The 22,523-nt window shown below is 47.0% G+C and overlaps 1 protein-coding gene across 2 annotated transcripts in view; it reads left to right on the top strand.

Moving 5' to 3' along the window:
- The window catches only part of LOC124006840 (splicing factor, suppressor of white-apricot homolog), a 150,779-nt gene extending 135,104 nt beyond the window's left edge, over nucleotides 1-15,675 (top strand). For both annotated transcript variants that reach the window (XM_046317029.1, XM_046317028.1), the window contains exons 15-18: nucleotides 440-580; nucleotides 1,073-1,219; nucleotides 3,177-3,249; nucleotides 14,816-15,675. In XM_046317029.1, the coding sequence (XP_046172985.1) occupies nucleotides 440-580; nucleotides 1,073-1,219; nucleotides 3,177-3,249; nucleotides 14,816-14,881 (427 nt within the window). In that variant the 3' untranslated portion in view covers nucleotides 14,882-15,675. The remainder of the gene's footprint in view (nucleotides 1-439; nucleotides 581-1,072; nucleotides 1,220-3,176; nucleotides 3,250-14,815) is intronic.
- Nucleotides 15,676-22,523: the final 6,848 nt, after the last annotated feature.

Here is a 22,523-nt window from a genome sequence, read left to right as displayed (position 1 = left end):
ACTCGGATTGGTAATGAAACTGAGAGGTGGCCGCAGAGCACAGTAGTGGTCAGAGGGCTGGGGTGCATGGGACGTGGGAGGACGGGTCAGCCCCAGAGACCAGCTGCTGGTTTAAAGGAGTGTAAAAAGTTGGCCATTTCCCCTATGCTTGAGTATTTCACACCCTCACTGATTATTAGTTTCTCCTCAGTGCTCACCGCTAGAGAAAAGACAGACTTTTGCCCCAGGCACTGCGGAATATACTGCATATTTAATTTCCTTGTGTTGTTTAGAGTTTTCCTCTCTGTCCTTCCTCTCTCTCTCTGTGTCCTCTCTTCCCACCTCTCTCCTTCCTTCTCTTTGTGTCCCCTCTTCTCACCACTCTCTCTCTCTCTCTCTCGTGCTCTCTCTCCCATCTCTGTGTTCATATCCGTCTCTCACGCCCTGTGTCTGTCTGCAGGTCTCGCTCCAAGTCCCCTGGGAGGAGGGACCGAAGGGCTCACTCGTCCGAGAGGAGACGTGAGGAGAGGGAGCGCTACGGCACTGCCGCCTATCGCGTTGGCATCAGCCCCGCTCTGCCCAGGAGGCACTCCAGATCCAGGTAGGGCTGCTGGGATCCGTGGAAAAGCGTGTAACGGTGAAACCATGGAAACAGTGGGTCAATGCTGTGAGGGAATGGCTTTTCTGTATTCACTGTAGCAGTTTGAGCCACAGCAGCCCTGTGAATGCATTATAGGCCTCCTCACTCACTGTCTCTCTGTATCACTCAATCCATTACTTCCTGAAAGGGTTCGGGGCAATTTCACCATGTACCATGAGCTCCAAATGTATTGTGACAGTGACACTGATATTTGTGCGTAATGTAATGATATTTGTGCCTCTTAACCTTTCTCACACGTCGTCATACAAGAAGTGCTATAATTTCTAAATGGTTCAGCCAATATGGATGAAAATACCCTCAAATTAAAGCTGACCGTCTGCACTTTAAGCTCATGGTCATTGTATCATTTCAAATCTAAAGTACTAGAGTACAGATCCAAAATACTCCCTGTATCTCTATCCATCCCTGTCTCCCTCCCTCCCTGTCTCCCAGGTCCCCTCATGAGAAGAGGAAGAAGAAGAGTTCTAAGGGCAAGTTCCCAACCAAGGGCTCTTCCTGTTCCCCCTCCTCGTACCCCAGAGGAGCCAAGAAGTCCCCCAGCGCCTCCCCTCCCACCAGCCCCACTTCCAGCCTCTCCAGGTAAAGCACCCCACCTCAACAGGCTCTGTTTATGTACTACCTCTGGGAAGGAAGGAAGGACACGGCGTGCTACACTGAAGTGCTTTGGTTGAACATGTGTTACTCGACAGTTGCACCTGACCAGGAATCCTTCATATCATTCAGTGCAGGCCATGCTAATGGAGGCTACCTATTAATGTATGTATATTGTCAAGTCTTTTGTCTGTAATGTTGGAACCCAGTAAGGCTAGCTGTCTCCTTTGGCGAATCAAATGAAGTACCTGACCGAGCATATAATGCTGTGAATCAATGGCACTGTTGAGTTTGCCAGATGGCAAATATTATACTTTCTACAGACAAACAAGGCTATCAAACTGTCCCATAAGAAATAATAGGATTTATCAAAGCTGATTAACCAGAATTATATATTTTTTAAACTCTTGAGTTTTCACAAGTGTTTTGCAGTCGTGTTCCTTGCCTTATCTGCGTCGCAAATGGCACCCTATTCCGTGTTTAGTGCACTTCTGTTGACCGGGGCCTGTAAAGCTCTGGTCTAAAGTAGTGCACTAAACAGAGAATAGTGTGCCATTTGGGATGTATATTAGGGTAAAGTAGTGCACTATGTAGGGAATAGGGTGCCATTTGGGATGTATTGCTAGGGTAAAGTAGTGCACTATGTAGGGTATAGGGTGCCATTTGGGATGTATATTATGGTAAAGTAGTGCACTATGTAGGGAACTGGGGCCATTTGGAACATAACCAGAGCGTTCTGAAGCTGACCTCTCTGAAGCTGAAGGATGGATTGGTTTGGCCAACATGACTGACCTGTTGAATGGAACATGAAATGTGTGGAAGCACAGAATCACGTCTGCTCAGATTGGGGGGGATCTTTTGTATCCTAAATTATTTTCATTTGAATATGAATAAAACTTCTCTGAGGGGATATTGTAAAAACTTTTTTTGGTATGGTCATTCTATTGGAAGTTGCAAGGAGCTCCCGCTGCTTTTGTGATTTATTTATTCGTTTTTCGGCTGTTCTTGTCATGTGTGTTCCGACGAGTGGAACTTTGATGAGCAACTTATGTTTCTTGAGAAAGGGTCTCTCTCTCCCTCCTCTCTCTCTCTCACTCTTTCTACTTGTCTGTCCAGTTTTACAACACTCAGCAGGCAGTCCCCATGAATATTGTATAAAGACCTTTCATATACACATCCTCTCTTTCATCCATCTCTCCCTCTCTCTCCCCCACCTTATCTTTCTCTCTCCCACTCTCTCCCCCACCTTCTCTTTCTCTCTCGATCTCTTCCCCACATTTTCTTTCTCTCTCCACCCACCTTCTCTTTCTCTCTCCACCCACCTTCTCTTTCTCTCTCTCCATCTCACCCTATCTCTCTCTCTCTTCCCCCACCTTCTCTTTCTCTCTCCATCTCTCTCCATCTCTCCCTATCTCTCTCCCCCATCTTATCTTTCTCTCTCCATCTCTCCCCCACCTTCTCTTGCTCTCTCCATCTCTCCCTATCTCTCTCCCCCCCACCTTCTCTTTCTCTCTCCATCTCTCCCTATCTCTCTCTCCACTCACCTTCTTTCTCTCTCCATCTCTCCCTATCTCTCTCCCCCACCTTCTTTTTCTCTCTCTCTCTCTCTCCTCCACCTTCTTTTTTTCTCTCTCTCTCTCTCTCCTCCACCTTCTCTTTCTCTCTCCATCTCTCCCTATTACTCTCTCCCACCTTCTCTCTCTCTCCATCTCTCCCTATCTCTCTCTCCCACCTTTTCTTTCTCTCTCCATCTCTCCCTATTACTCTCTCCCACCTTCTCTCTCTCTCCATCTCTCCCTATCTCTCTCTCCCACCTTTTCTTTCTCTCTCCATCTCTCCCTATCTCTCTCTCCTCCACCTCTTCTTTCTCTCTCTCTCTTTGCCCCTCTCTCTCCCTCTCTCTTTGCCCCGTTCTTTGTCTCTCTCTCTCTCTCTCTCTTTTCAGGGACGGCTCGCAGGAGAAAGAGAAACAAGTGTCCACAGCCATCGTCTCCTCCATGCAGTCCAAAATCACTCAGGTATCTACATTTACATTTACATTTAAGTCATTTAGCAGACGCTCTTATCCAGAGCGACTTACAAATTGGTGCATTCACCTTATGACATCCAGTGGAACAGTCACTTTACAATAGTGCATCTAAATCTTAAAGGGGGGGGGGTGAGAGGGAATACTTATCCTATCCTAGGTATTCCTTAAAGAGGTGGGGTTTCAGGTGTCTCCGGAAGGTGGTGATTGACTCCGCTGTCCTGGCGTCGTGAGGGAGTTTGTTCCACCATTGGGGGGCCAGAGCAGCGAACAGTTTTGACTGGGCTGAGCGGGAGCTATACTTCCTCAGTGGTAGGGAGGCGAGCAGGCCAGAGGTGGATGAACGCAGTGCCCTTGTTTGGGTGTAGGGCCTGATCAGAGCCTGGAGGTACTGAGGTGCCGTTCCCCTCACAGCTCCGTAGGCAAGCACCATGGTCTTGTAGCGGATGCGAGCTTCAACTGGAAGCCAGTGGAGAGAACGGAGGAGCGGGGTGACGTGAGAGAACTTGGGAAGGTTGAACACCAGACGGGCTGCGGCGTTCTGGATGAGTTGAAGGGGTTTAATGGCACAGGCAGGGAGCCCAGCCAACAGCGAGTTGCAGTAATCCAGACGGGAGATGACAAGTGCCTGGATTAGGACCTGCGCCGCTTCCTGTGTGAGGCAGGGTCGTACTCTGCGGATGTTGTAGAGCATGAACCTACAGGAACGGGCCACCGCCTTGATGTTGGTTGAGAACGACAGGGTGTTGTCCAGGATCACACCAAGGTTCTTAGCGCTCTGGGAGGAGGACACAATGGAGTTGTCAACCGTGATGGAGAGATCATGGAACGGGCAGTCCTTCCCCGGGAGGAAGAGCAGCTCCGTCTTGCCGAGGTTCAGCTTGAGGTGGTGATCCGTCATCCACACTGATATGTCTGCCAGACATGCAGAGATGCGATTCGCCACCTGGTCATCAGAAGGGGGAAAGGAGAAGATTAGTTGTGTGTCGTCTGCATAGCAATGATAGGAGAGACCATGTGAGGTTATGACAGAGCCAAGTGACTTGGTGTATAGCGAGAATAGGAGAGGGCCTAGAACAGAGCCCTGGGGGACACCAGTGGTGAGAGCGCGTGGTGAGGAGACAGATTCTCGCCACGCCACCTGGTAGGAGCGACCTGTCAGGTAGGACGCAATCCAAGCGTGGGCCGCGCCGGAGATGCCCAACTCGGAGAGGGTGGAGAGGAGGATCTGATGGTTCACAGTATCGAAGGCAGCCGATAGATCTAGAAGGATGAGAGCAGAGGAGAGAGAGTTAGCTTTAGCAGTGCGGAGCGCCTCCGTGATACAGAGGAGAGCAGTCTCAGTTGAATGACTAGTCTTGAAACCTGACTGATTTGGATCAAGAAGGTCATTCAGAGAGAGATAGCGGGAGAGCTGGCCAAGGACGGCACGTTCAAGAGTTTTGGAGAGAAAAGAAAGAAGGGATACTGGTCTGTAATTGTTGACATCGGAGGGATCGAGTGTAGGTTTTTTCAGAAGGGGTGCAACTCTCGCTCTCTTGAAGACGGAAGGGACGTAGCCAGCGGTCAGGGATGAGTTGATGAGCGAGGTGAGGTAAGGGAGAAGGTCTCCGGAAATGGTCTGGAGAAGAGAGGAGGGGATAGGGTCAAGCGGGCAGGTTGTTGGGCGGCCGGCCGTCACAAGACGCGAGATTTCATCTGGAGAGAGAGAGGGGAGAAAGAGGTCAGAGCACAGGGTAGGGCAGTGTGAGCAGAACCAGCGGTGTCGTTTGACTTAGCAAACGAGGATCGGATGTCGTCGACCTTCTTTTCAAAATGGTTGACGAAGTCGTCTGCAGAGAGGGAGGAGGGGGGGGGATTCAGGAGGGAGAAGGTGGCAAAGAGCTTCCTAGGGTTAGAGGCAGATGCTTGGAATTTAGCGTGGTAGAAAGTGGCTTTAGCAGCAGAGACAGAGGAGGAAAATGTAGAGAGGAGGGAGTGAAAGGATGCCAGGTCCGCAGGGAGGCGAGTTTTCCTCCATTTCCGCTCGGCTGCCCGGAGCCCTGTTCTGTGAGCTCGCAATGAGTCATCGAGCCACGGAGCGGGAGGGGAGGACCGAGCCGGCCTGGAGGATAGGGGACATAGAGAGTCAAAGGATGCAGAGAGGGAGGAGAGGAGGGTTGAGGAGGCAGAATCAGGAGATAGGTTGGAGAAGGTTTGAGCGGAGGGAAGAGATGATAGGATGGAAGAGGAGAGAGTAGCGGAGGAGAGAGAGCGAAGGTTGGGACGGCGCGATACCATCCGAGTAGGGGCAGTGTGGGAGGTGTTGGATGAGAGGGAAAAGGATACAAGGTAGTGGTCGGAGACTTGGAGGGGAGTTGCAATGAGGTTAGTGGAAGAACAGCATCTAGTAAAGATGAGGTCGAGCGTATTGCCTGCCTTGTGAGTAGGGGGGGAAGGTGAGAGGGTGAGGTCAAAAGAGGAGAGGAGTGGAAAGAAGGAGGCAGAGAGGAATGAGTCAAAGGTAGACGTGGGGAGGTTAAAGTCGCCCAGAACTGTGAGAGGTGAGCCGTCCTCAGGAAAGGATCTTATCAAGGCATCAAGCTCATTGATGAACTCTCCGAGGGAACCTGGAGGGCGATAAATGATAAGGATGTTAAGCTTGAAAGGGCTGGTAACTGTGACAGCATGGAATTCAAAGGAGGCGATAGACAGATGGGTAAGGGGAGAAAGAGAGAATTGGGAGAGATGAGGATCCCGGTGCCACCACCCCGCTGACCAGAAGCTCTCGGGGTGTGCGAGAACACGTGGGCGGACGAAGAGAGAGCAGTAGGAGTAGCAGTGTTGTCTGTGGTGATCCATGTTTCCGTTAGTGCCAAGAAGTCGAGGGACTGGAGGGAGGCATAGGCTGAGATGAACTCTGCCTTGTTGACCGCAGATCGGCAGTTCCAGAGGCTACCGGAGACCTGGAACTCCACGTGGGTCGTGCGCGCTGGGACCACCAGATTAGGGTGGCCGCGGCCACGCGGTGTGGAGCGTTTGTATGGTCTGTGCAGAGAGGAGAGAACAGGGATAAACAGACACATAGTTGACAGGCTACAGAAGAGGCTACGCTAATGCAAAGGAGATTGGAATGACAAGTGGACGACTACACGTCTCGAATGTTCAGAAAGTTAAGCTACGTAGCAAGAATCTTATTGACTAAAATGATTAAAATGATACAGTACTGCTGAAGTAGGCTAGCTGGCAGTGGGGTGCGTTGTTGACACTACACTAATCAAGTCGTTCCGTTGAGTGTAATAGTTTCTGCAGTGCTGCTATTCGGGGGCTAGCTGGCTAGCTAGTAGTGTTGTTTACGTTACGTTGCGTTAAAAGAACGACAATAGCTGGCTAGCTAACCTAGAAAATCGCTCTAGACTACACAATTATCTTTGATACAAAGACGGCTATGTAGCTAGCTACGTAGCTAGCTACGATCAAACAAATCAAACCGTTGTACTGTAATGAAATTAAATGAAAATGTGATACTACCTGTGAATGCGACCGGGTTGTGAGTCTATTCGGTAGACGTTGTCTAGCTGTTGGCTAGCTAGCAGAGTCTCCTACGTTAAGGACGACAAATAGCTGGCTAGCTAACCTCGGTAAATTAAGATAATCACTCTAAGACTACACACTCTAAACCTAAACAACACAATTATCTTGGGAGAGGGGTCCTGTCTCTGGGTAGGATCACACTTTCTGTTCAGCAACTGGGCTATGAGTCAGAAACAGGTAGTGTTGGTATTGGTAGTCTACGGGCGAAACCATACTGTAAAGGAGACCATTAGAGAGATTTATCTATTGGGAGTTTTATCAGCGTAGGTTTGAAATCACTTAAAAGCTTAAATACCAGCAGGGGGGTGTGCAGACCCATGTGTTTCAACTTCATGTTGAAACGGTGCTTCAACTTCATGTTGAAACGGTGCTTCCTTCGGTGGGATCTTTTAACCACCTCACACCTGTTGTACCACTTAATAAACACGCTGATCAATCCATATGGAATCCTCACGTTTGCTCTCTGGTTTATTCCATGTCTTACTTTCAGGCTGTGAGAGCATTCCTACTCCAATTGCATGAATGTCTGTCTTGGCGCATATCACAAAGCCATGCCTTCGCAGAACCCCTTTAAAGGTTTGAGTCCCTGTCATCTCCATCTGATGTTATGCATCAGTCCTGACTCATTGAGGACCCTGTTGGGTCTGATAGATAGAGAGACCACCTCACAGCCTTCTGATTAGAACCAACCCTGTCAACCGGGGAGAATGCTGCGTTCATGCCCTGTCTGGATCAGCACTCGTGAGTGCTCATAAGAATTTGAGCCTCTACTTGGTGCCAGGCTCAGCTAGGAGTGTGCTTTGGGGACCGCGTGTGTGCTTGCGTGTGTTTCCTGTGTTGATTTTCTCTACCTGTGTGTTTTCCTGTGAGGATATTTTTATTTATTTTTTATTTCACCTTTATTTAATGAGGTAGGCTAGTTGAGAACAAGTTCTCATTTACAACTGTGACCTGGCCAAGATAAAGCATAGCAGTGTGAACAGACAACAACACAGAGTTACACATGGAGTAATCAATAAACAAGTCAATAACACAGTGGAAAGAAAAAAATAGTCTATATACATTGTGTGCAAAAGGCATGAGAAGTTAGGTAGATAATTACAATTTTGCAGATTAACACTGGAGTGATAAATGATCAGATGGTCATGTGCAGGTAGAGATACTGGTGTGCAAAAGAGCAGAAAAGTAAATAAATAAAAAACGTATGGGGATGAGGTAGGTAAATTGGGTGGGCTATTTACCGATGGACTATGTATAGCTGCAGCAATCGGTTAGCTGTTCAGATAGTAGATGTTTCAAGTTGGTGAGGGAGATAAGTCTCCAACTTCAGTCACAGGCAGCAGAGAACTGGAAGGTGGCCAAATGAGGTGTTGGCTTTAGGGATGATCAGGGAGATACCTGCTGGAGCGCGTACTACGGGTGGGTGTTGCCATCGTGACCAGTGAACTGAGATAAGGCGGAGCTTTACCCAGCATGGACTTGTAGATGACCTGGAGCCAGTGGGTCTGGTGAAGAATATGTAGTGAGGGCCAGCCGACTAGAGCATACAGATCGCAGTGGTTGGTAGTATAAGGTGCTTTAGTAACAAAACGGATGGCACTGTGATAAACTGCATCCAGTTTGCTGAGTAGAGTATTGGAAGCTATTTTGTAGATGACATCGCCGAAGTCTGATCGGTAGGATAGTCAGTTTTACTAGGGTAAGTTTGGTGGAGTGAGTGAAGGAGGCTTTGTTGCGGAATAGAAAGCCGACTCTAGATTTGATTTTTAGATATTCTCTTCCTGTGTGTTTTCCTGTGTGGATTTTCTCTTCCTGTGTGTTTTCCTGTGTGGATTTCCCCTCCCTGTATGTTTTCCTTCGCATGTTTGAGTCGACGGTCACTAATCACTCCATCCCCAAAACACCCCCGGTTAATTCTGATGCGTCTGCTAAATGGCATATATATTATTATATTATTATTATATATTATTATATTATTATCCCTGACCGCTGGCTACGTCCCTTCCGTCTTCAAGAGAGCGAGAGTTGCACCCCTTCTGAAAAAACCTACACTCGATCCCTCCGATGTCAACAACTACAGACCAGTATCCCTTCTTTCTTTTCTCTCCAAAACTCTTGAACGTGCCGTCCTTGGTCAGCTCTCCCGCTATCTCTCTCAGAATGACCTTCTTGATCCAAATCAGTCAGGTTTCAAGACTAGTCATTCAACTGAGACTGCTCTTCTCTGTATCACGGAGGCGCTCCGCACCGCTAAAGCTAACTCTCTCTCCTCTGCTCTCATCCTTCTAGACCTATCGGCTGCCTTCGATACTGTGAACCATCAGATCCTCCTCTCCACCCTCTCCGAGTTGGGCATCTCCGGCGTGGCCCACGCTTGGATTGCGTCCTACCTGACAGGTCGCTCCTACCAGGTGGCGTGGCGAGAATCTGTCTCCTCACCATGCGCTCTCACCACTGGTGTCCCCCAGGGCTCTGTTCTAGGCCCTCTCCTATTCTCGCTATACACCAAGTCACTTGGCTCTGTCATAACCTCACATGGTCTCTCCTATCATTGCTATGCAGACGACACACAATTAATCTTCTCCTTTCCCCCTTCTGATGACCAGGTGGCGAATCGCATCTCTGCATGTCTGGCAGACATATCAGTGTGGATGACGGATCACCACCTCAAGCTGAACTTCGGCAAGACGGAGCTGCTCTTCCTCCCGGGGAAGGACTGCCCGTTCCATGATCTCGCCATCACGGTTGACAACTCCATTGTGTCCTCCTCCCAGAGCGCTAAGAACCTTGGCGTGATCCTGGACAACACCCTGTCGTTCTCAACTAACATCAAGGCGGTGGCCCGTTCCTGTAGGTTCATGCTCTACAACATCCGCAGAGTACGACCCTGCCTCACACAGGAAGCGGCACAGGTCCTAATCCAGGCACTTGTCATCTCCCGTCTGGATTACTGCAACTCGCTGTTGGCTGGGCTCCCTGCCTGTGCCATTAAACCCCTACAACTCATCCAGAACGCCGCAGCCCGTCTGGTGTTCAACCTTCCCAAGTTCTCTCACGTCACCCCGCTCCTCCACTCTCTCCACTGGCTTCCAGTTGAAGCTCGCATCCGCTACAAGACCATGGTGCTTGCCTACGGAGCTGTGAGGGGAACGGCACCTCAGTACCTCCAGGCTCTGATCAGGCCCTACACCCAAATAAGGGCACTGCGTTCATCCACCTCTGGCCTGCTCGCCTCCCTACCACTGAGGAAGTACAGTTCCCGCTCAGCCCAGTCAAAACTGTTCGCTGCTCTGGCTCCCCAATGGTGGAACAAACTCCCTCACGACGCCAGGACAGCGGAATCAATCACCACCTTCCGGAGACACCTGAAACCCCACCTCTTTAAGGAATACCTAGGATAGGATAAAGTAATCCTTCTCACCCCCCTTAAAATATGTAGATGCACTATTGTAAAGTGGCTGTTCCACTGGATGTCATAAGGTGAATGCACCAATTTGTAAGTCGCTCTGGATAAGAGCGTCTGCTAAATGACTTAAATGTAAATGTAAATTATATATTATTATATTATATTATATTATTATGATGTGGTGTGTAAAGAAGTGTGATGTCTTTGTGTGTGTGTTTAAGGTGATGTATGAGCTGAGCGACATGTCAGCGGTGTGATTTACGTGGGGGGAGCTGATGGCTAGCCAGGACCAGGACAGAGTAGGGTAGAGTAGGACTTTATCGAGACGAAGCCCTTCTCTCTCTACTGATGACCGGATCACGCCTCTAGGTCGACTCTAGGCTGTCACCAACACCTCATCGAGCCAGCCAGATGGCCCAGGAGGAGCACCTCCATAGGGAGTCAGAGAGGGATTAGCCTTACCTGGAGCGCAGCCCTCATGGAGTCAGAGTGGCCTGTGTATTGTGGACAGAGAGAGCGAAACGCATAGGTCATATGAGTGGGATAGGGGAGGGGGGAGGAAAAAGAGGTCATGGGAGAGAGTGGTTGAAACCTCTCCCTGGACCTGCTCTATATGAGGAAGTTTTCTGGAGGAGGATCTGAGGCACACAGTGAAAGTAAAGCTGACATCACCCAGCCATCTCTGAATGAAAATACCAGAGTAGCAGCACTGCTGTTTGGAACACCCACATTAGTTTTGACTGGCTGGTGGAGGCAGCCTGACTTGACTGGCTGGTGGAGGCAGCCTGACTTGACTGGCTGGTGGAGGCAGCCTGACTTGACTGGCTGGTGGAGGCAGCCTGACTTGACTGGCTGGTGGAGGCAGCCTGACTTGACTGGCTGGTGGAGGCAGCCTGACTTGACTGGCTGGTGGAGGCAGCCTGACTTGACTGGCTGGTGGAGGCAGCCTGACTTGACTGGCTGGTGGAGGCAGCCTGACTTGACTGGCTGGTGGAGGCAGCCTGACTTGACTGGCTGGTGGAGGCAGCCAGTCGTTGAGATCGATAAACGTATTGACAGAGATGGACACAGAGTTAGAAGAGACTAACATACAGGCTTGTAGAGATTCAAATAATGGAACGGTAGAGAGAATGGGACATGGACCAAGGATAGATAACGACCCTTGACATGTAAAAATCAATACAGTGACCGTGGCAAAGAATAGAGACCACTGAAGCTGTAGAAAACACCACAGTAACTCACCTCCATAGTGGACCTTGATGTGTAGAATTAATGCACCTTAATGTGTAGAATTCAGTCCAAAGAGAATGACTGTAGGGTGTAGGAGTATCTCCAAATGGACTGACGGTAGTGAATGAGGGAATCTGATGGTGTAAATGGAGTGAGTGGGTTTTGGCTGCAGCGGAGGCAGAGGGGTCCTGCCTGCAGCTATAGCCCATCTCTGTGAACAGCCTACAGTTGCCAGTGAGTGAGCTGGGATTTGGAGCGGAGCCACTCTGCTGTCTGGCCACGGGCCCCGATGTATGTAAGAGGAGCTGTTCCTCATTACAAACTGACCAGATGGACCTCTCGCTGCCGCACACACTTTTTACCCCTGGCACACAATCTGTGATCCCTCTATCACATACAATATCCCTCACCGCTCCCATACTCACTCCCCTTACACTTCACACTGATTAAAGTGTCAGTGTCCCTTCCTCTCTCTTTCGTTCACAAGGCTCTGGAAGCCAGTCCACTCGTCCCCCTCTCGTCCTTGATACTGTAATGTGAGCTCTTGTGCTCTGCCTCCCCTCGTCTCCTTCTCTTCTTTTCATTCTCCTCCGAGGGCTTGCCTGCTCTGCCAGCTCTGTCTGCTTTCTCTGCCACTCCTGAGGGATCCTCCTCTCTCTGCCTCCTCTCACTCATCTCCAGGCTCGTGATGAACCTTTCTCCCTCTCTCTGCTCATGGAGCCCATTCATTCTCCTAGCACTGCTGGAGGTGAGAGGTGGTTGGTGTGAGGCTGAGCTCTCCTTCTGGGGACTGTGCCGGTTGGTGATACGGTCCTCTACAGAGAAGGGTTTCTCTATGCTCCTTTTAGACCTTGTCTGCATCCGAAATCTCAGTGCCAGGCTCAGCTATGGGTGACCGTTGTGTGTGCTTCTGTTTTCCTGTGTGTATTTTGTCTTCGTGTGTTTACTTTGCATGTGTGAGTCGGCGTTCACGAACCACTCCATCCCCAAAACACATATGTTAATTCCGACGTGATCTTGTGGGTGCGCGTGCACATGACATGTTGTGACAGCAGCTTGTCAGCGGTGTGATTAGGGCTGTTAATTACAGTACGCTGACAGAAGAGCTGATGACTAGCCAGTAGCAGGGTAGTATAGGGCAGAGTAGGACATTATCCAGGCTTAGCAGGACTTGATCCACGCTTAGCCCTCCTCTTTTTCCTGATGCCAAAGATCAAGGTGCTCCTAGTCGGAAACATCCCCCTGGAGGACTCTATGTACCCCTTCCAACAACATTGCCAGGCTCCCTCTTTCCTGCTGTCTTTTACACACCCTTTACTCGTTCTCTCAGACTCTCACGTTTGTCTTTTACACTTTCCCGCCTTCTCTTACACTCACACATACTTAAAACACAGCTCTCTCATCAGTACGCTGAGTCAGGTGCTAGACGTCCCTCAGAGAGAGACACTTAGAGGCTTCAGGACCAGCCCTGTCTAAAGCCCCACTCTCACATAATTTACCTCCGACATTAACCTCTTCAGTCGACCCTCTACTTTTCCGAACATTCTGTTAAAAATCGCGCAACATTTCAGCACCCTGCTACTCATGCCAGGAATATAGTATATGCATATGATTAGTATGTGTGGATAGAAAACACTCAGACGTTTATAAAACTGGTTAAATCACGGCTGTGACTATAACAGAACGTGCGTTTCATTGAAAAGTGCAGGAAAATCTGATCACTGAAAGTGGAAAAATATATCCATCAGCCGCTTCAACCCATTGTTATGGGCGAAAGACATTAAATAGGGCTGAGGTTGCAGTACCTACAGCTTCCACACGATGTCAACAGTCTTGTCATTTGCCAATTCTTTGTTTCTTGGTCAAACGAACAAGAGACAGGCTTTTTCTTCAGGTCTCCGACCGGATATTTTGGTTGAGAAATACACGGACAGTATTTCAAGACGGACCCCTATAGAAAACACTTCGTCTCGTGATTAATTTGATTGCTTATTAACGTTTACTAGTACCTAAAGTTGCATTACAAAAGTATTTCAAAGTGTTTTGTGAAAGTTTATCATCGACTTTTTGAATTTAAAAAAATGACGTTACGTTATGAAACGCTATTTTTTTCCGTTTATAACACAGTCTTCATAGATCGATATCTAGGCCGATTTAATTTTAAAAAAGACCCAATAGTGATTATGGGACATCTAGGAGTGCCAACAAAGAACATGGTCAAAGGTAATGAATGTTTTATATTTTTTTTGTGCGGTTTGTGTAGCGCCGACTATGCTAATTATTTTGTTTACGTCCCCTGCGGGTCTTTTGGGGTGTTACATGCTATCAGATAATAGCTTCTCATGCTTTCGCCGAAAAGCATTTTAAAAATCTGACTTGTTGCCTGGATTCACAACGAGTATAGCTTTAATTCAATACCCTGCATGTGTATTTTAATGAACGTTTGAGTTTTAACTAATACTATTAGCATTTAGCGTAGCGCATTTGCATTTCCAGAGCTCTAGATGGGACGCCTGCGTGCCAGGTAGGAGCAAGAGGTTAACTCCATTATTCATAATGCCTTTTTGTTTGTCCCTCTGTCTCAAATTCCTGCACCTCCTTCCCGCTGTTTTAACAGTGGCTGGCCAGGTTGTACTCCCCTCAACTACCCAGACCACCACCACTGCTTTCACTCTGATGTGTCCCTCCGTCTCTGTGCGTGTGCTCTTGCTTGTTAACTCGGGAGTTTGTTTTACGACTGATATGGAGCAGGGCTTTATTTGACTTTGTGGCTCAATATCTCCGTCAGCCACAGGAGAGGGAGGAGGGAGAGAACAACCGGAGAAGAGGAGGAGACATAGCGTTAGACAATACATGCCCCATGTCACCCCTGAGCAAGGAGAAGCATCTATGACAAGTGGCCTGTTCAGCGGCTTGATTATCTCCCCTATTTGATGTGTATTCTCCGGGTTGGATTGTGTTCACGTTGGGACTGCTTACCTAATAAGTGGATCTGAGGGCCTTCTGTTGCAGGGAGGAGAGAAGCCGTCCCACAGCCCACTGTCATAAATAGTCAGGAATACATTAAGCTGTCCTAGTTGAAAAATAACCCCAGGGAGAGGCAGGGAGGAAGATTTGTGTTTGTGTTGAATTGTGATGGTGGGGGAAGGCTCTCTGAGAGAGTAGACAATTTTGCATGCATCAGTATTTGATCCAGATTATATGACTGTAGGCTTTTTAATCAAGACGTTTCCTCTGGTCCTCATTATTGGTCTTTTATATGGCACTCTCACTCACTCTTTCCCCTCCCTCTCCTTGTGTGTCTGTTTCTCTCTCTCCTCTCATCCCCCTCTCCCCTTCTCCTTTTCAGGATCTGATGGCCAAAGTACGTGCCATGCTGGCTTCCTCGAAGACCTCCCAGCCCAACACTCCCTGAAGAGGCGTGGCTTTCTAGCAGCTGGTTGGAAAAGGGGTGGAGCTTTACCACGTCTGCCTCTCCATGACGACAGCCTCCAGCTAAAGGCCCTCGGCCAATCAGCAGGCAGAGTCTTTGCGCGGAACCGCGTTTTGCCTATTCAGCTTTTATCTTCCTCTAATTTTTTTTATTTGACTTTGATACTTAATTGGTTGAGTTTATCTACAGTGTATGGCAGTAGATGTAAACGGCAGTAGATGTAAAGGATTTTCTGCAACTGAGAGCAGTGTAGATTAGCTCCTAAAACAACTAAATGGGTCTGTTCTACCTGTCGAGAGAGAGCCTGCATCACAGCAATGGTCACGTAGCCTGAGAAAGTTTGGACACCTCTGTTCCCGACATCTGTTATTCACACGAATAAAGACAACAGAGCATCAAAGTGCGGAAATAATTCATGCAGAACCTTGCATCTTACAACAACAAAAATATATAATTTTCTGGAAAGTGATGGAGATCTTTGCGACATAATTGCTCAGCTGCCAGAGGGCCTAAAGCATATCCTTCTGTGAAGGATTGTTACGTTTCTTTCTTTCTCACACTTTCTCTCTCCATCTCCTTTTGTTTTCCTCTTTCTCTCCATCGCTCTTTCTCTTACTTTGCCAGGTCAGTTTTAAGGCTGGGGTCTTTGGTTGTCAGTCCCTGTTGTCACTCAGTTCCAGTGTGTGGTCTTCAATTTGTGTTTCTAAGTTTGTACAGGGCTGATTGGGAGTCTGCTTTCTAACACAAACTATCAATAAAGTGTGAAGGATGATGTAGCACGGTGTTGTGTTCTTCATGGTTGGAGACTGGCTGGTACAGAAAGGCCAGGGGTCAGCTTCCCACTCACTTTAAATCAATTCATCTCAATAATAAATTATTGGTCATAAATGAATGAGCATATACTGCCATAACATAAATAGATGAAATAAATACACTCAAATGCTCCCTCTTTTAAGGACAAAGCAGACCATGCAGACGAACGGTTAACAGCGGAGCCAGCGGGGAGCCATCTTATCGCCTCTGATCACAGAACATCAAGCGTTACCTTCTGTTTATTTCCTGACGATTAAATGTTGAATTGCCACATTCGTCGCCACCCTGCATGTTAGCTACTGCGCATGGCCGATGTTCGGTATGGTGTCTTTTCCTTTAGTACCTTTTTAAGCTAAAGCCCACGGTTTAGACTGTCGGTGGCTGAAGAACGGTTTAGACTGTCGGTGGCTGAAGAACGGTTTAGACCAGACATGGGCAAACTACGGCCCGCTGGCCACATACGGCCCGTTAGGCTTTTTAATCCGGCCCGCCGAACTTGTCCAAATTATAGTAAAAACCTCCTTTTTCCCCCTTTCCCTGCAATACCCACGTTTCCCCAATAGATGGCGCACTCAAAACACATTGACCGTTGTTGGAGTGGCGCGTATTTCTCTTTATTTCACTTTAATTTTCACTTCGTTTCACGTCACCATTAAGCTCTTCTGTGAAAATGAGCGGACCAAAGAGAAGGAAAGTGGACAGCGAATGCCGAGTGTTTAATAAGGAGTGGACAACAAAATACTTCTTCACTGAAGTCCGATCAACGGCTGTATGTCTGATATGCCAAGAAGCTGTTGCGGTTTTCAAAGAGTACAATGTCAGCCGTCACTTTGCCACGAAGCATGCAAACTATGCTAGCAAGCAGTCAACACAAGAACGGGCGGCTACTGCTCAGAGGTTGGCAGCTAATTTACAGAGTCAACAGAACGTTTTTCACCGACAAACTGCAATTCAAGAGTCAAGTACCAAGGCAAGTTATTTGCTGGCATTCAAATTAGCAAAGGCTAATTTTCAGCTGCAGGTAGGATATTTAATACAGCCTATATCTGTGTGCTTGGCAACGATACACGTGTACTGTTTGCGCGTGAAGGCGAGGGCGTCCGTGGCGAGTTTGTAGAGCGCGCGGTCAGGACAATCCATCCATGATTTTGCGGAGTTTAACACAAGTAGATATTATTGAGCTTGAGTATTTCGTTGTGTAATATGTTTTGAATGTTGAAAGTGATTGCATTTTTCAATAAATGTTGATTTCTTTAACTTTGCACCTTCGATTGAAACTTATTAAAAACAGACGCAATCTTGATAAATCACAGTGCGTATGTTATTTTAATCTATTTACATTTCCTCCTCCCAGTATCTGCGAAATAGTATGTAAATGCCATATCTTGCATATTCCTTGAGACAAATTTATTAACTGATAAGGGCTATTTTTCACATTTGAAAGACAGTTAATAAATTGGGTTGTAGTGTTCTTACTGTGCTATGAGGTTTGCTCACACTACATTTAATGCTTTAGTATATCCGGCCCAAACACTCCCTCCAAATGCTTCTGGCCCGGCCCCTCTGTCAAATTTTAGAACCCATTGTGGCCCGCGAATCAAAAAGTTTGCCCACCTCTGGTTTAGACTGTCGGTGGCTGAAGAACGGTTTAGACTGTCGGTGGCTGAAGAACGGTTTAGACTGTCGGTGGCTGAAGAACGGTTTAGACTGTCGGTGGCTGAAGAACGGTTTAGACTGTCGGTGGCTGAAGAACGGGTTAGACTGTCGGTGGCTGAAGAACGGTTTAGACTGTCGGTGGCTGAAGAACGGTTAGACTGTCGGTGGCTGAAGAACGGTTAGACTGTCGGTGGCTGAAGAACGGTTAGACTGTCGATGGCTGAAGAACGGTTGAGACTGTCGGTGGTTGAAGAACGGGTTAGACTGTCGGTGGCTGAGAACGGGTAAGACTGTCGGTGGCTGAAGAATGGGTTAGACTGTCGGTGGCTGAAGAACGGTTAGACTGTCGGTGGCTGAAGAACGGGTTAGACTGTCGGTGGCTGAAGAACGGGTTAGACTGTCGGTGGCTGAAGAACGGGTTAGACTGTCGGTGGCTGAAGAACGGGTTAGACTGTCGGTGGCTGAAGAACGGGTTAGACTGTCGGTGGCTGAAGAACGGGTTAGACTGTCGGTGGCTGAAGAACGGGTTAGACTGTCGGTGGCTGAAGAACGGTTAGACTGTCAGTGGCTGAAGAACGGGTTAGACTGTCGGTGGCTGAAGAACGGGTTACTGTCGGTGGCTGAAGAACGGGTCAGACTGTCCAGTTAGTCGGGTATACAGTGGTTACCAGGGCATAAATAATAAGGGAGCAGTCTCATGTTCAGAGCACAGGGACACTCCTTTCTGTCTCTCTCTCACACACACAGGCATCTGAGCAGGTTTATCGTGCCAGCCCTGGGATGACGGACCAGATCTGTGTGTCCAAGCAGGGGACAGAGCTGGGGGCCGTGTCTGTCACGCTCTACTGTGTCATCATCCCACTGAGGCCCTGGCCCAGCCTCACACACAGCAGCAACAGTATATACGTACACTATTTATCCACTGTCATTCTAACTATACACACTGTATTCATCCACTGTCATTCTGACTATACGCACTGTATTCATCCACTGTCATTCTGACTATACGCACTCACTGTATTCATCCACTGTCATTCTGACTATACGCACTGTATTCATCCACAGTCATTCTGACTATACGCACTGTATTCATCCACTGTCATTCTGACTATACGCACTGTATTCATCCACTGTCATTCTGACTATACGCTCTGTATTCATCCACTGTCATTCTGACTATACGCACTGTATTCATCCACTGTCATTCTGACTATACGCTCTGTATTCATCCACTGTCATTCTGACTATACGCTCTGTATTCATCCACTGTCATTCTGACTATACGCACTGTATTCATACACTGTCATTCTGACTATACGCACTGTATTCATCCACTGTCATTCTGACTGTACGCACTGTATTCATCCACTGTCATTCTGACTGTACGCACTGTCATTCTGACTATACGCACTGTATTCCTTCCACTGTCATTCTGACTATACGCACTGTATTCATCCACTGTCATTCTGACTATACGCACGGTATTTGTCCACTGTCATTCTGACTATACGCACTGTATTCGTCCACTGTCATTCTGACTATACGCACTGTATTCGTCCACTGTCATTCTGACTATACGCACTGTATTCGTTCACTGTCATTCTGACTATACGCACTGTATTCATCCACTCTGTCTTTTGTTCACTTACTCCTTGAAATTGCATGTCCCCTTAGTTTTCCTTGGCGTCATTATTTGAATTGAGGGGGAAATATTGCTGACCTTTAACAAAAAGCTTTAGCAGTTTAATACTGCTGGAAGCAAACAATGTTTTGCAGCCGGTCTGCTTTATTCCCAGTACAATGGGGCTTTGTGGCGTATGGCATATACTGAGAGGTTTTTATCGATGATTTGCCTTTTCAGCACAGCTAATTATTAATTTTACTCTATTTTCTGTACTCTTACCGACTAATGCACAATGGTCTAATTACAACAGTTAAGACATTCTCCGCCAAACATTTTTCCTAGTGGAAATCGAAGGCGGTTATAAAATAACAGGTTGTCTGCCAATGATTGCATCAATCACTGAAATAAAGGTGTATTACTATATACAGAATGTATGAGCTGACTAAACAGGATTTTGGGTGCTCATTATATGCATCTGCTTGTGGTTTTCTCTTACTGCGTGACTCAGGAGCTTGGGAATACTGTAGCTTGCATTGCCAAGTCTGTGTGTTGAAAATAGACCTTATTTGATTATTATTCCTTTCTGTCCATATGGACAGCTGCACTGGCTTTGGCAATACAGAGGAGCGGCGCTCTAGACATCTTTCACTGGATAATTGTCCCGGACCGACCTCTGAGAAAAAGATAAGTATGCTTGGCGCTAATAGAATGGATGATTTTTCTAGAATGCTTTTCTGAACGATGAGTCCACTAGCTTCATTCCCAATGCGCTAATTATTTTGTGCACTCCAAGCCCGTCTAAAGTTTGTCTAAGACCCCACTCTGGCCAATCCCCGATGTCAGGGAGCAGCCGAGTCAGGCCTATAAAGCACAGTGTTTGCTCTTCTAGCTTCCCCCATTACTGTCTTCATTACCCCAATCCTTTCCTTCTGACAGGTTAAACATTATTTCTGTCGATGACTGATTGCATATTGTAGGAATTGTACTTATGCCAGCTCTTGAGAAATAATGGCTCGCTAAAAGTGTGGCTGAGGAAAATGCACAAGGCTAAATCCATATAGATTTAATGGACTAATGACGTCAAACAAGCCTGTATGATTATGGAGGAATTAATAGAAATGCCCACATAGTCTTAGGAGACTGCGATTTTGTCATTAGCCCCCTTGGCTCAGGTGAGGATTGGATGGGGTGGTGACTGTCTGGTGAATGGGTCTCAGGAGCCCCCCCCCCCCCCTCTGGGGACCGCTGGCCCCCCCTGCAACTAGGTGCACTCTGGGTGATGATGATCCCGTACGTTGGGGGTAAATGTCTCTTTAGAATAAACCATTACTTCTTGCCTGCTCAGAACTCCACCAATGGCCCCTGCAATATCCATGACGTCCCAGTGATGCATTAAATCAGGCCTTTATATCTAAACAAACGGGCCCTCATAACATCTGCACTGATTCTGGTCCAAATGGGTGCCCGGCACACTACATTTAATTTCCTCATTGTGTGTGTGTTTGTGTGTGTGTGTGTGTGCGCATGTGTGTAAAGGCGTGGTGGGGGGTGTGTGTCGGGCTCAGGAATGTAATAAGTCAGGAGCAGTGGCAACATGGGAGTGAAAGCTCTTCACCTCCTCATTTAACCTCTTAGGGATAGGGCTGTCTACTGCCCCCGCTGGAGTAATTGCGTGCCCATGGTAAACATAATTATTTTTTGTCAAAAGTTGCTAATATATGCAAATAAAAATAGAAAACACTCTAAAGCTTTTAAAACCGTTTAAATTGTGTCTCTGTGTAAAGCATAACTCTCAAAATATGCATTCTCCCAAACTATCTCTTCTCATCAGAAAACTTATGCCACCTTGACGTCATCACAGACACCCTCCACAAACAGTTACCGCTCCCAGAACAGTCTCCACGTGTTCAGCATGATCTCAGCTTTCAATGGGGCTTGTCATTGTGAGAATCGCCCGATCACAGAGAGTTTGAGCACGCGGTATGCTCCCAGTCAATCAAAAACAGCTGTCACTTTTCTCTGCTCATTGGTAAAGTGCTCTCTTTCTTCCAAGTTCGATTGAACGGTGCCTGTGTTTCTGTTTGTTCTCAAAATTGCTGTACACCTTTATAACATGGTAAAGCTTGATTATGAAGTTAGTTTGACAAGTTAACTAGACATATAATATATAATTTCAACGTTTTGGTGCGCAACTACATCAATTTTGCGTAAATTTCGACCGAAATGTGCGTATTTTGAGAACCGAAAGATGTAGACTTGAAAACTAAATGCTGGTTTGGTAAGTATAATCCCTTCCAGGTCGTTTGATGGAAGAACAACAAAGGTAAGGGAATATTTAATGTATTAATTTTGGGTTTCTGTCGACTCCAAGATAAAGGAGTCATGATGCTACTGATGGAGCGCCGATTCCATATTATAGTCTAGTGAATCCAAAATGTAACGTTAAAATTAAATGTAACAATGCAATTGCATTTAGAAGTGTATCTTGCTATACATATGTAAAACATGCATATTTAGTCAAAGTTTATGATGTGTATTCCTTGTTAGCTGACGTTATCTGCCGGGGCTATTGTCATTTCTCAGGACATTTGGGTAGCATTTTTTGAACGATGCATCATTGTAAACAGAGATTTATGGATATATATAGCATATTATTGAAAAAAAAATGAATGTACTGTGTAACATGTTATATTACTGTCATCTGATGAAGATTTCAAAAGGTTAGTGAAATGATTTTTCTTTTAATCCTGCGTTTGTTGATTGCATATTTTTTCCTACTTGGCTATGCTAATGAGCTATGTCTGCGGTGGTGGTTTGACATAAATATGTGCTATGTTTTCGCTGTAAAACATTTTAGAAATCTGACTTGCTGGCTAGATAAACAACGTGTTTATCTTTCATTTGAGCTATTTTACTTGTTAATGTGTGGAGGTTAAATATTTTTAGGAATATTTCTTGCGTTCCCTGCGCCACATTCCAGCTGGGGGGGTGGGGGCGCGTGTCCAAATGGGAACTGGTGTCTCTAGCAGGATAAGGTGCTGTTGGAGATGCCAGTAGGAATTAACTAAAGGGGAAGGTTGCAGCGAAAACCTGACTGCATTAAAGTACAACTGCTGCAATGGGGGCTGGGACTGCTTGAGCGCACCTGGTAGGTATGGTGATGCAGGATATTACATACACCTATACTGAACAAAAATATAAACGCAACATGCAACAATTTCTCTAAGATTCATACATAGTTACATATGAGTTCATATAAGGGAATCAGTCAATTGACATGAATAAATTATGCCCTAATCTATGGATTTCACTTCACTGGGAATACAGATGTGCATCTGTTGGTCACAGATACCTTAAAAAAGGGTAGGGGAGTACATCAGAAAACCAGTCAGTATCTGGTGTGACCACCATTTGTCTCATGCAACTCATGCGGCTGTTGACTGTGGCCTGTCGAATGTTGTCCCACTCCTCTTCAATGGCTGTGCGAAATTGGTGGGAACTGGAACATGCTATGGTGCACGTCAATCCAGA

The sequence above is a fragment of the Oncorhynchus gorbuscha genome, linkage group LG20, assembly GCF_021184085.1.
Source record: "Oncorhynchus gorbuscha isolate QuinsamMale2020 ecotype Even-year linkage group LG20, OgorEven_v1.0, whole genome shotgun sequence".
Lineage (NCBI taxonomy): Eukaryota > Metazoa > Chordata > Actinopteri > Salmoniformes > Salmonidae > Oncorhynchus > Oncorhynchus gorbuscha.
The sequence above is the reverse complement of the archived record's forward strand: the minus strand, read 5'-3'. Positions and strand labels throughout refer to the sequence as shown.